At 45.0% G+C, this 13,537-nt stretch overlaps 2 protein-coding genes across 8 annotated transcripts in view; one reads left to right on the top strand and one right to left on the bottom strand.

Moving 5' to 3' along the window:
* LOC106039277 (probable cation-transporting ATPase 13A4) overlaps positions 1–11,591 on the bottom strand; it is a 43,103-nt gene extending 31,512 nt beyond the window's left edge. For 2 of the 4 annotated variants that reach the window (XM_013186312.3, XM_048076678.2), the window contains exons 1-5: positions 10,851–11,591; positions 10,038–10,396; positions 9,341–9,428; positions 8,580–8,889; positions 571–744 (exon numbers count right to left, since the gene is read on the bottom strand). In XM_013186312.3, the coding sequence (XP_013041766.2) occupies positions 571–744; positions 8,580–8,642 (237 nt within the window). In that variant the 5' untranslated portion in view covers positions 8,643–8,889; positions 9,341–9,428; positions 10,038–10,396; positions 10,851–11,591. Of the gene's footprint in view, positions 1–570; positions 745–2,307; positions 3,355–8,579; positions 8,890–9,340; positions 9,429–10,037; positions 10,397–10,850 lie in introns of those variants that run through there. The other 2 variants (XM_013186309.3, XM_048076680.2) reach the window with 2 other exon arrangements.
* A 101-nt stretch (positions 11,592–11,692) lies between these two features.
* The window catches only part of OPA1 (OPA1 mitochondrial dynamin like GTPase), a 53,184-nt gene continuing 51,339 nt past the window's right edge, over positions 11,693–13,537 (top strand). For all 4 annotated transcript variants that reach the window (XM_048076669.2, XM_048076666.2, XM_048076667.2 and 1 more), the window contains exon 1: positions 11,693–11,874. In XM_048076669.2, coding sequence (XP_047932626.2) covers positions 11,846–11,874 — 29 coding nt within the window. In that variant the 5' untranslated portion in view covers positions 11,693–11,845. The remainder of the gene's footprint in view (positions 11,875–13,537) is intronic.

The following is a 13,537-nucleotide window of genomic DNA, read 5'->3' as shown; positions in this document are numbered from 1 at the left end:
AAAACATAACAGACCTGAAAGCATTATCTGCAGGACTATGGCCTTATTGGACACGTGAAAGGACTGATGGAAACCGGAGGCACACAGACATGAAAAACAAGCAGTCTATGCTTGCCCTCTTCCTTATACTGATCCCTCATCATGCACTGTTGGACACTGCTGGGGACAGAGCTACACAAATCTTTGGTTTGGTCCAGCGGCTAAATTCTAGCAGAGAGGGACAGCTTCACTAGGATGGCCAAGTGAGGGAAGGAGAAGGACCTCCTGGACACAGCCAAGCAAAGAGATGCTTTAGAATCTGGAGAAAAGATTTACGATGTAGGAAAGACAGGGGTGGTGGAAGGGAGGAGGAAGGGTTGACAGCAAACAATACAGTCAAAAATCCAGTTATCATCTTACACAGAATTTGTAAAATACTACAGAAAGTTCTGCAGCTCAGTGGTGCCAAATATATTACTGCATGACATCGACAACATGAGAGATTTCAGCTAACTGGATTCTTTCCAATTAACTCACCTTCCAATTAACTACATACTAGGAATTAATTTAAAGATTATAGTAAGCACTTACTGTTGTTCTAAGCAATACAATGTCCGCTTCTTCCAAGCTGCAGGGGATGCAGTTTGCCCACACATCCCATTCTGGCTTCCAGTAGAACAGCAGCAGCAGAGCCCCACAGGACAAGATGTATCCAGCAATGCACAAGGCCTTGCGGCAGCCTTGTGTTTTGTAGCCAAAAATCTCCTGTACAGCAAAGACAAGGAAAAAAATATTACTATTTGTCTTAATGAAATACCTGGAATACTACAATTTCCCATCATCAATAGCTCTCCCATAGATACTGTTCAGTATGGCACTGTGAAAAAAACAAGTCATAGAACTTACGTTCTTTATGGTCCATGATTAGAAAAATAATTTTGCATACTCCACAGAAATTTTCATACACTTGCACAAAATGTGGACTGCTATAGACTGACCAAACCTCTAATACAGTTTTATGTAGTTGTGAAACTGTGGATGAACAGCGAGAATGAGTTGGAGTGATACGAAAACATAAAGGCCCTAACCTTTAGGCCCTGAGACATGAAACCAGACTTGCTTGGTCAGCTGTTTTAAGGCCCCTGGGTGAGACTAGCTGAAGCTGCTTTGTACAACTTGGCATTAACACAGCACTTGTAGGGCTGTTACCACCTTGCACGGTATCTCCAGTGTGAGGATTCTGGACCTTGCCAATGTGCCACTGTCCTAACATCCCAAAATAATAATAACTGTTAGTAAGAACAGCTAATGAACACTTGCGCAATGCCTGACATGTTCAGAAGGCAAAAGGAATCTACTTACTCTAGCTGTATGAGTAGGTATTATTATTCCATTTTTAAAGCTGGGGAAATTGCTACAGTGAAGCAAGGTGACCTGCCCAAAACTTCAAAGGGATGACTGTCAGCAATACAGTTTAAATGCTGTCAGGTCACAGTACCATGGCCAAATTCTCTCTCTGTAGCACTTGCAGGGCTTGGGTAAAGGTGAAACAAAACGTATACAATGATTTTACAGAGCAGACCCAGCCCTGATCTAAGGCAGATGGTTGCACAGCTGCAATTACATCGGATGACCACAAGAATTTGCACATAAGGGTTAAGATTCCTCAATCTCCTTCTTCCTAGTATATCTGCAGCAATTGTGCAATCTGCTTCCCAGTATCAGATATCTGCGGCCACAGGTATTGCAAAATCCATTCATAAGGGGAGAAGAAACGATAATGTAATTGGAAGGATGAGTAATACTTAATTCCTGGTTCTGTGATGGGGTCTTCGCTTGTTACAAGAAACACAGGCCCTACCCAGTGGTTCCACTCACTGCCTGCCCTATGTCATTCCCCAAAAGACAGCCTCCATCTTCCTAGGTGGTCTCCATAGGGATTCTAAAGGGAAGAAATCGGCAACTGTGGGAAAAACAAACAAACAAACAAACATGGAACCTATGTCTGCAAGTGGCCTGCATTGCACAGGACCTGTTTATACCACCTTGAGATGCACATACTCAGCCTTTTCAAAGGTTTCTACAGTCTGACCAGCCCATAAGGCAACTTTATAGCAGACAGAAGGAAGCTCATAGAGGACAGCAGATAGGCAAAGCTGTTAGAAGGTAGCTGATGTGGCAGTCGTGCTACTAGAATTGACTAACTGCTCCTACAGACCGGTAAAGGGCTCTCCATGCACATCTGTCTATTTGTATTCTCAACAAAAAGGTTACAAATTAGTGTCAGCACTGGCATACAGAACAGTACATACAACAATGCAAACTCACTGTTCACAGCAATTGGTTACTAGCAAGATGCAGGTACTTGGCTCCAGACGTTACAGCTTGTCAGCAAGGTAAAGAAACTCCCAAGGAAATAGAGATGCCTAAGGGAAGAACTGTTAAAAGAATGTGCCTTCGGATATCCTCCAGTAAATAGGTGTACCTGGAATAATTAGAATAATCTTTTCAAGCTGGGATGGGCATGGATATCAGGGTGGGGAAGAATGAGATGGCTGCCATGTGCATCTTGCTTCTGTGAATGAATCATTCCTTTAATTTCCAGCTTTTGCACCTTACACCCAAAGTCTGAGAAGTCAATAGGGCTGTAGTTAATACAATTAAAAAAGGAAGAGGGTGGGCACTTAGCACGTGATTGGCAGTCATTTGGGATCATCTTCTGTTGACAGTGTTCTTCTCTTCTGAAATGCTAAATGATTCCCCAAGCCTGACATAACAACTTAACCAAGAGGTCCACCCACCAAAGCAATGTGTTCGGAGGGGTAATGGTGCCTTCTTTCATAATGGCAAGGCTGGGGTGAGTCATGCAGCAAAATGCATCCGTCCAATTTTTTATATTTTTGAAATGAAGCTTCTGCTTTATGTAAATAAACATCCAAAAGGGCGGAAATAAAAACATACTGCAAACAAATCATCCCTGTTCACTACAGAGCATTCACAGAACAGCAAGCAAACAGAGAGCAAACAGGAACCATAGAGCTAGGGCAGATTGTTTCTTTCTCTGCCTAGGAAACCAGGCACCTATGTATCAAAATATGGATTTGAGTTCTACTGACACCTGCCTATGTTTCCAGACCTTTGTTTTCCCCTCAAAAAAACAGTTTGATCCCTTAGATCTCAATACGCTTCCCAGCATCAAGTCAGCATCAGCATTCCTCATTTTTGAGAGCTAGGAGAGAGGAAAAGAAGGAAAATAGCTCAGCTGGGAAGAAAAAAAGACATTCTCTCACGTCACCCACTACTTTGCTGGTTCTTGCTGCTTCTGACAATGGACTCGCCTGAGACAGATACCCTCGAGCTGTTTTGACACTGTGCATGCTCTGCCCTATGAAAACTGGTGTTAGTTCAAGTTGCTTTGTTCATTTCTTGATGAACGTGACGCTTCTGAACGTAGGTGTTCGGGAGCTCTACAAGGAGTGCTCTGGGAAAGAATAAACACTGCTGTTTCATATCTGGATGTGCAGCTTGATTCTAAAGCCAAAGCAAAGCAAGGTTTTCCCAAGGTCTGGAAATGTCTGGAGCAGGTTACCTGGGCTATATCATTCAGAAGTAAAACTAAGCAGGGAAACAGATTGAGCTCCAAAACTGACTTACCCAAAGTTCCCTAGGCAGGAACTTTTCGACACTCAGCTTTAGAATAAAATGTTCTGTTGGGTTCAGGTGTTTTTTCTGACTCTCTGCCTTCAGCAGGAAGGACTATAGCAATGAATGATGGATTCATAAAAACATTTAGTAGGTAAATAATTCCTTGTTGAAACAGAAACAGTATTAGTGAAAATACTTCTCACTTGTCATATAAGTCAACAAGTGGAATTCCTCTTCAGGTAAATTCTCAAAAAAAAAATCTCTTCTCAAAAACGAGGTAAATATTAGACCCACAACACAGGTAACCACAATATGCATGAAGTGGGAAACAGGCACCCACATAATGCAAGTTTCTCAGCAGGTTTATCTAGCCACGTGAATGCCTTACAGTAATTAGCGTTTGGAAATCCTTCAAGCTTATTCAGGATTTGCTAGGTCTATACTACAAAAGATCTCCAAGCAAATCTATGTCCGCTATGGGAAACAATACTTCCTGGGCTGGCAAAAACCCTGATGTTGATGTCACCAGTAAGAACATGCCTGTCAGGCTGATTTTATGTTGTTAAGGAAAAGAGAATAACTTTTGCTGGCTTATATTTCAACGCACAAGGAGGCTGTGCTGATGCAGACATGCTTCTTGTGGAGACAGGCCTGAAACATACAGATTTGTACCATGACAACTTTTCTACCATGTGGGCAGGTTTTTAGGGCTTGATGTGTGCATTTGCCATATATAACGTTATACTGCCAAATAACTTGGGTTCATAAGGGCACGAGACAAAGAGATGGTAGAAAACAAAGCTAAGATTAGATATCTGGAATACTCTGAAGGGTTTCTTGCTATCTCACAGGAGATAGCACTGCCTACAAAAGAGGCTTATATTCAGGGCTCATCTAATCTCTGTAGCATAATTTTCAATAAGTCGTAGTGTATTGTAAAACTGTTTCCTTGCCTGTTAGCAACCCCTGTCTCTTGGGACTCCTAACAACCAAAAGTGACAAATACAGAAGGGTTTCAACTCGTGAGTAGAGGGTCTAGGGAGGAGCCATGGATTATTGGACAGAAAAAGCTGTCAGACCTGCTCAGCTGGCAGAAAATATGATTATTCAATGAAAGGCTCTTAGCTGCGTTTACAATCATACAAAGCCAACACTCAAGGGCTTATTACTCTAGTGTAAAGCAAGTCTCTGTTACTTACAGTTAAATGAAAAAATTCCTGTAACTGCAAAGTCATCTGCACAGCAGAAATTAAATGCAAAAGTGAAACAAATTCAGGTACTTTTTTCCTTGGTGTTAATGTGGCCTGTAGCTACCAAAGAGAAAGGATCTTATACAGTGGCTGTGAAATATCATACTTCTGGCAAACCAATCACCAGATACCCTATTACGAATAACCTGTTGCTATAACAACAGATAATAGGATTAGACTTGAAAGACTGGCAAAGATTCACAACAAATTTAATAACAGAATCTCATTCTTAGCAATTGGAACCTGTTTCATTAGAGGTTTGTTTCTGTTCCCTCTGAAGCCAGGAGCAATACTCAATGTTGTTCTATTAGAAACATGGTTGTGCCTTTCAGAGTCCATCTTCAGATGTGAATTTTCCAAATTCAAAGTATATAAAATTCCTGGACCAGATTCCCTTAATAATTTTGGCATTAGGATGCAGACAGCTGCCAACGTGCAGCAGCAAACTGGGGTTCACCAGCTGACTGACTGTGGCTGTCCCTTTCCTTCAAACATAACCAACCTGGGAACGTAAGATAAAGATCTGCTTCTGGCAAATCCTTCCTGAAGCAGCAGCCTGCTGAAGTCCATTACAATCTTTTGCACTCTAGGGCTTGCACTTTGCACTTTAGGACTTGTTCAAAGACAATGGTTAGTTCCCAGCTGTACAGAGAAGACCATCAAATTGCCAGGGGGCATAAAACCTTGATTTTCCTCCCTCTTCCTATTCCAACAAAAATTACTTATTCTCAAAAACACCCTCAAGCAGATCTTTCTGAAGAAAAAAAAAAAAACAAAAAACGGCAATTCCTGGAATAAATCCTGTTACCACATCTCTTAACCCTCTCTGAGGCAAGCTGCTGTGCCCAGTGCTCGCACACTACTAATTCTTTCCAGTACTGCAAATGGTTATACAAAGATATCATTACTCGTGCTCTGAACATATATTGCTAAGTTTCTCCTGGGTAACAGGAGAGTGAACTCTGCTTCTGAAGTACTTGCCCCTGCAGCTCTTGTTCAATTAGATGTGCTTTAGCCGTGTAAAATAATCCCATAGACACATAAAAGGATATATAGGGTAGATTTTCTAAGTCAGACTGACTATTCTTAAATACAGGACCATCTAGCATCTCAGTTGTACAAAGAGACACACAACACTGGAGAAAACTCTCAGTATTTATTCTCATTAGAGTTCCCCAACATTCCCCAGCAAAATCAACAGGGAAAAGCATTGCTTGCCCAAAGTCCAAATTAACAACCTACATGCTTTCAAAATGCACGAGCTATTTCACTCTGGAAGAACTGGCATCTGAACGTCAGCTGTTACATTATTACATGAAACAATATGATCTTGTCTGAAGAGTCAAGAACTGCTTGTTAGTAATTTGGTTCAGGTGGATTAAAATGACCTAAAAATAATGTAGAAAAATACTCTGCATGGCTTAGAATTTTAAAAGAACGTTGCAGGGTCACTGAGACATCATGTGCCAGTGTCACTTGCTGTGGCTTCCAATAGTTTAAAATACACGATTTTAACAAATAAATGTCTGCACATAATTCTCCTTTACCCCATACACTCTTCCTCACCTCTGCTTGAACAGTCTTTTTTTTCTCTTTCTTCAGAACTTACCGTAACCACATACCACTTGCTTTTTCTTTCATGCAAATACACACACACAATAGCTGTTCTTTCTCTTTTGTTTGTTTCTTCCTTGTCTCCTTACAAGCCCTCAGGCACTCTCATAGACCTCTTCTTCTCTCTCACACAAATCTTTTTTCTCTCTCTCTTACACACATGTACCAAGGACAGAAACATACCCACCAAATCTAACAAAATTTGGCTATGGTTTTAATTGCACTTATGAGTCAACTGCTTTTTCAATCTTTTTTTTCTGTGATTTTCATTTGGGACATTTGGGAATCCCAGGCGAATGAGCACTGTTCTTGTTCACTGCAGGCACTGAGAGCAACTGCCAGACACCTTGAATTCACAAGTGCAGACTGATTCCACAATGTGCACACGTATCAGCTGTGCGTGGAACACATCAGAGTCATGGTGCAGATCCCAGAGCACTGGACTCACGGCACATGTACTGATTATGACACTGGTGAGAAACAAGAACAATACTGGAAAGGTAATGTGGTATAGATGACTCCATGCAAGCATAACCTGGGTGTCCCAGTAGTGCACAGCTGGAACTGGACATGCAGTGTACGATGGTGTGCCTCTACCCAGAACCAGACAGGTCCATTTAAAACGTAATTAGCTCAGGCTCGATTCTGGCATTGCTAGTGACAGTGCCAGTAGTGGGAAGAGAATGACAGGGCGTATACAGTCCTAGAAGGAAGAGGCAGGGTGGAGCACAGGCACAAAACCAGCAAAAGAAGCTGGGGAGCATCAGCACCAGGGCTAGAGCCAGGAGCGGGGTGCTGTGAGCAGGTTTAGTAACTCAGCTGCAGAGCCAGTTGGGTTCTCTATTGCAGTCTGCTAATTAGTCCCCACCCTCAGAGCCAGTGCCTTGCACTTCCTGCAGCGCTCCCTTCATGCTGCTGGATGACTCTGTACCACGTTCTCCAGCACATCACAGATTACCCAGGTCAGCATTTTGCAAAATATGACATCTCTCCTTCTTTGGATGGCAGAGAGCTGACTGAAAATCTCTATTTTTATCTAGGGATAACAAAAAAAACATGCTTTTCCATGACATGCTCTCTTTTTCACTAAAACAGAATTCTCAGTGAGTACATTTTCAAGATTTGTCCAGGATTTCTGGATGTGAACTGTCATGTCAGCTTGTATGTGACTGTGTTTCACTAGGTTTGCTGAGGCTGCTGTACACCCAGACATCCTACATATTCTCATAGCAGAGCTACAGACATTGTGGTTCTGCAGCACAGGAATTTTGAGAAGCACTGCATTTTCTAGACATGCATGACAACTGTTGCTGTACAGCTGCATCATGGGTCTGACATCTCCAGCAGAATCTGTTAGATGGGCATATGCATATGTGACAAATAGCTGATCTGTAACACGCGGTAATAATAAAGCAGCTCAGAAGCACTGAACTTACTACAGTTGTGCACTGGGCTTACTATTTTAAAGCAGCAACATGCAGTAGATCAGATACTTTGTGGAAATATGAGACTCATTTCTACGTTACGGAATGCATGTAAACATAGCCCTCCCTGAAAAACTCTGGGAAGAAATATGGTAGTATTTAGAAAAGCAGCTTTATAAAGCAGAATAGAATAGTGTTGCCAATTCAACAGGCTGCTTATGCTAATAATTTATGCAAACATAACACATGTGGTTTTATGTTCCAGAGAAAGCCGAGGGTCCCAGTCCTCATCCAACTGCAGCTGACTCTAGAGATTCAGCTGTCAAATCGTTAAGAACACCTCTCTAGGCCATCCCTCAAGCTACAACAAGGCCAGCTCCAGCTAATTTTACAATGCCACATCAATATTCTGCCATCTTCTTCTAGACTCTGTCAAACCATCCCCTGTTGGAGGTGAAAACCAATTAAATCCAGTGGACTCATACAAATTAATTTTCTTTCTGCTAAAGAAAAAAATATATATATATATCCCTTTCTAACTGCATGTTTCTGCTATGGAAACACCTCCACCATCCATAACTAAATTACCGACTGTAGCATTTTAATGCTGAACATGTGCCATCTGCTGCTTCAAGTTAAGAAAGACCTAGACAAAGATACAACTCACCATCTCGTTCTCCTCTCCCTGGTTAAGCTGTGCATAATGGTTCTTGGCAGGATTCTCCCCCATGAAATGACCCTCTGGAGACTTTCTACAGCACCCTCAGGACAGGTCTTCAGCGTTGTGTGGCTTGAACTTCCACACTGAGGAAGTGCTCTAAGTACACACCTTTCTTATAACTTTGCTGATGTTTGAAGAATGGAGCTCCTCCCTCTCTGTGGGGTTAGCAGGTAACATTCATCCCTCCTCCTCTCATTCTGCTGCTTGGGTTTTTTAGATTGAGGGGTTACCTTCAAACAAAACTCACTCAAAGGCACTGGGAGAAAGAAAAAATTACATCTAACATGTTTTTGCCACGGTATGACTCCTAGTCATAACTCTGATAGTGCAGCAAGTGCTGCTGGCATGCAACTTTCAGGGGAGGGCAAGAGGGGAATATTTCTCCTCGAGAGATTATGGAGTCACTGGGGACTAAGAAGTGTGTCCAAACGAGAAGCAAAACAGGCATTGCTGTTGTTATACTCTTAGTAACCAGCCTGAACTAAGCGTCCAGCTGTGATCCCCTCATATTCCTTGAAGAAAAATTCAAGCTCTGGCATTGCAAACAGTGGCCTCGGTTTGTGCAGGTGGATTTATGCACTGACTGTGTTGGAATCAAGCCATGTAGGGTCTGTAATGTTTTTGTTCATTATTAAGAATATTGTTACAGAATGTCTTCTGACCTCACTATAGAGCATTGGGGAAGGTAATTAGAGTTATTTACTCACTCTTCAGGGAAACTGGAGCTTCAGGGAAACTGATGTCAGTGAGATGGATACAAATTACTCTGACCTCCAAATCAGGACCAAAAGGAAGCTGGCAGAAAAAAAAACAGCAATCAGAAAATCACCTCCTTTTTCACTACTGTGGGCCGAATTGTTTGTTAGTCTTGTGATTCATTCCCAGTACTACTTCCTTGTCCGTTGCTACTTTTCAAGAAGTTATACATCAAATATCGTAGGAATGAGGCAAGGAGAGACAAACCCGTTCTTCCAGAAAATATGTTAAGGAAACTAAAATAGTATTTCTAGGGTGACTGAAACAGATCAAGAGGTGTCAAGTTAGTTCCTATTCACCGGTATTTTGTTTCCATGGGGCATGGGCTTGTACTGGTTCCATACACCTCAAGTACCATGGAAGGCCAGTGCCTGTTTCATGCAGTGGCCAGAGAAACTGAAATGGGAGAAATGCAGGGAAGAGAGAAGATAAAATGGGGGAACTAGGCCAATGAACACAAGAGAAGCCAATTTCAATTTGTTCTTTTGAGACTCAGCAACAGGAACTACAGTTATTACATGAGAATCACAATTTTCAGTTAAAAATTAAAAAGAAAAAAATGCAATACAGTCCATTTCTGATAAACCTGTTTATAGGGATCAGTGCTACCTAGAAGTTACAAAGGACAGGAAACAACCACCAAGGTACCTTTTCCAAAGCAGGCTGATGATTTTGGGAAATGACTCATTATTTTGGGAGGTGACAGCAGCAGAAAACAGGAGTGCCACACACACTTTTTCTGCCTGGTCAGCTTTTGCTGCATCTGCAAATGTCAGTCTTCCTACTCGTAGTGTCTGTAGAAGGCTTGGGTACAGTAGGGGTCACTGAGCTGCCATTTCATGGAGAAGAGAAGTGAGCTGCATGCAGGGTATCCCACCAAACCTGGACCTCCAGGGAATAATCAGGACTCATCCAATCTATTTACTGTTTATAGGCCGAGTCCAACTCCTGATGACAATTTCTACTCCTACAGGACACCCTTTCTTGGGAGATTTGGTTGTTCAAAACTGAAAACAAAGGGAAAACAGATTAAAGGTGTAAAACATTCACAATTTCTGTAAGCTGGCAACCTGTCATAACATTCCAGTAAAATCTGTTAATCTAGAACCCATGAAGATTGTGGAATTTGTCCATTTTACTTAAGGAGATTCATTTTCTGATGTAGAAAAGGCCCCTAAAGCATCCTACAGTAGAACCTTTAGTTAAATGATGCCCTCTACTGTTAGAACTAAGCATTGCAGATTAGTTTAGAAATAAAAAAGTTCCTTGTATTATCTCCTATAGATGGTTATCATCATTCCTCTTTTTAAATTGAGATTTGCCTAAAAACACAGATAAAAGCCACAAAATTTATTGGTCAAGTTAAAATGCAAAAGCAAAGATAACAAAGATTATGCCTTAAAAGTTAAAAACAAAACAATAAACCTAAAAGCAAGCAAGCAGGAGATGCACGTGCCTCACCTCATTCTTACACCTTTAATCTCAGTCTTGAAAAAGCATCCATGTATCATGTCATCCTTTGCCAATCTTGTGCAATTTAATTTGCTCTGAAAAAACCCCACTGTATAAACAGCAGCCTGGCTTAAAAAACACTCCAAATTTATTTTTCTGCACAGCTCTGCAGCGATAAGGGTGCAGCTCGGTGCCCAGAGACAGCACAGAGAAGGGAAACGAGTGAGGAAACATGGTCTGCAGGGAAGGGGGGGCTGCTTAAGCTGAGGAAAATAAGACTTTGAAAAGTCACGAGGAGCTTTCAAACACCTATGCCCTAGCTGCAAATAAGAAGAATCACGGAATCATGGAATCATGAGGGTTGGAAAAGACCTCCAAGATCATCTGGTCCAACCACACAGCACCATCAACCCACAGCACCATCACCTAAGCACCAGGCCCAGCCTTTCCTTGAACACCCCTGGAGGCGGTGACACCACCACCTCCCTGGGCAACCCGTCCCAATACCTGACCGCTCTTTCTGAAAAGAAATGTCTCCTCATTTCCAACCTGAACCTCCCCTGGCGCAACTTGAAAATAACATTCTTCGTGTCCAAGCTAACTTGCTGCAAGAAGGGCTTAAACTGGGGGCCAGGTGAAGCCCCTGACCCTGGAGGTCCGCATGGGCAGCCTGGGCACGCACCCCTCAGGCACGGCCTGACCGCGGGAGCCCCTGCCCGTGGGCAGAGGGACAGACCTCCCAAACCTCCTGCTTCCTCCTCCTCCTCCTCCATCATCATCATCATCCCCCGGAACCTTCGTTCAGGCAGGCGCCGTTTCTGGCCGGGCGCTCCGCAGCGGGCCGCGGGGCCGGAAGCGGCGGCAGCCCTGGCAGGCCGGCGGCGGCTCCACCTGCCCTTGGCCGCGGCGGCCCCGGGGGCGCCAGGCGAAGCGGCGGCCGCCCGGCCTCCTCCTCCTCGGCTTCCTCCTCCTCGGCCTCCTGCCGGCACCTCCCGGCCCTCACGATGTGGCGGACGCGGGCGGCGGCGGCTTGGTGAGCGGCACGGGGCAGGGCGGCCGCCGCCGCCTCCCTTCGGCCACGGCGGAGCCTCGGCCCCGCGCCCCGCTCCGCGATCGTGCCCCGCGGCCCGGAGCGGCACGGGCCGGGAACGGGGCTCCCCGAGCCGGGGGAGAGGGAGGCCTGAGGCCTGCCGAGGCCCGCTGTGCCCGGGGAGGGAACGGGGCCTGGGGTGTCGTCCCTGAGGGGTGTCGTCCCTGAGGGGTGTCGTCCCTGAGGGGTGTCGTCCCTGAGGGGTGTCGTCCCTGAGGGGTGTCGTCCCTGAGGGGTGTCGTCCCTGAGGGGTGTCGTCCCTGAGGGGTGTCGTCCCTGAGGGGTGTCGTCCCTGAGGGGTGTCGTCCCTGAGGGGTGTCGTCCCTGAGGGGTGTCGTCCCTGAGGGGTGTCGTCCCTGAGGGGTGTCGTCCCTGAGGGGTGTCGTCCCTGAGGGGTGTCGTCCCTGAGGGGTGTCGTCCCTGAGGGGTGTCGTCCCTGAGGGGTGTCGTCCCTGAGGGGTGTCGTCCCTGAGGGGTGTCGTCCCTGAGGGGTGTCGTCCCTGAGGGGTGTCGTCCCTGAGGGGTGTCGTCCCTGAGGGGTGTCGTCCCTGAGGGGTGTCGTCCCTGAGGGGTGTCGTCCCTCAGGGGTGTCGTCCCTCAGGGGTGTCGTCCCTCAGGGGTGTCGTCCCTCAGGGGTGTCGTCCCTCAGGGGTGTCGTCCCTCAGGGGTGTCGTCCCTCAGGGGTGTCACCACAGGAGCGATGTCGCAGGGCAGCTGGAAGCCCCCGGCCTTCCTCCGTAGATGTTGTGGCAGTGCTGAGTGAGGGAAAAGAGCCCCGTGCTTTTTGTTGGGGTACACTCCAGTGGCTGAGGGAGCTGGGGGTGTTTTTTCTGGGGAAGAAGAGGCTCAGGGGAGACCTCATTGCTCTCTGCAACTGCCTGAAAGGGACTGGTGGGGAGCTGGGGGTCGGCCTCTTCTCGCAGATAACCAGTGACAGGACTAAAGGGAATGGCCTTAAGCTGCACCAGGGGAGGTTCAGGTTGGAAACGAGGAGACATTTCTTCTCAGAAGGAGCAGTCAGGCATTGGGACGGGTTGCCCAGGGAGGTGGTGGCATCGTCGTCCCTGGGGGTGTTTAAGGAAAGGCTGGACGTGGTTAGGGACACGGTTTAGTGGGTGACATTGGTAGCAGGGTGATGGTTGGACCAGGTGATCTTGGAGGTCTCTTCCAACCTTTATGATTCTATGAAAGATTCTTTCACAGTTATAATTAATAAAAGTATATATAGTATGTCTTTATGGAAAGTTTGTCCCAGCTGAGGTGGGATATTTTAAACTGTTAAACTGGAATAATGCATAAGATGTTAGGTATGCTTGGATATCCTACTATATTAGAATGCTTGGATATCCTAGTAACAGACCGCTATTTTTTGCTCTTTTTTAACAAGGTATCTATAATCTGTGTGATGCTAACGTAGACAGGTCACAGGCCTGTATTCAGGCAGGTTCTAATGGCAGAGCTGCCTGTGTCCGGAAGGCTAATTTTTGGTTTGTTTGTTGTTAAACGCAGTTTTCCAGAAGCTTTATGTTTGTCAGTCATGGAACGCTTCATTTAGTACTGTCAATTTGGCTTTCATTTCAGTATCACTGCACTTTCAGTGAAGATC

The sequence above is a fragment of the Anser cygnoides genome, chromosome 9 (genome assembly GCF_040182565.1).
Source record: "Anser cygnoides isolate HZ-2024a breed goose chromosome 9, Taihu_goose_T2T_genome, whole genome shotgun sequence".
Taxonomy (NCBI): Eukaryota; Metazoa; Chordata; class Aves; order Anseriformes; family Anatidae; genus Anser; species Anser cygnoides.
Note: the sequence above shows the minus strand (reverse complement) of the source record. Positions and strands in the feature narration are given on the sequence as shown.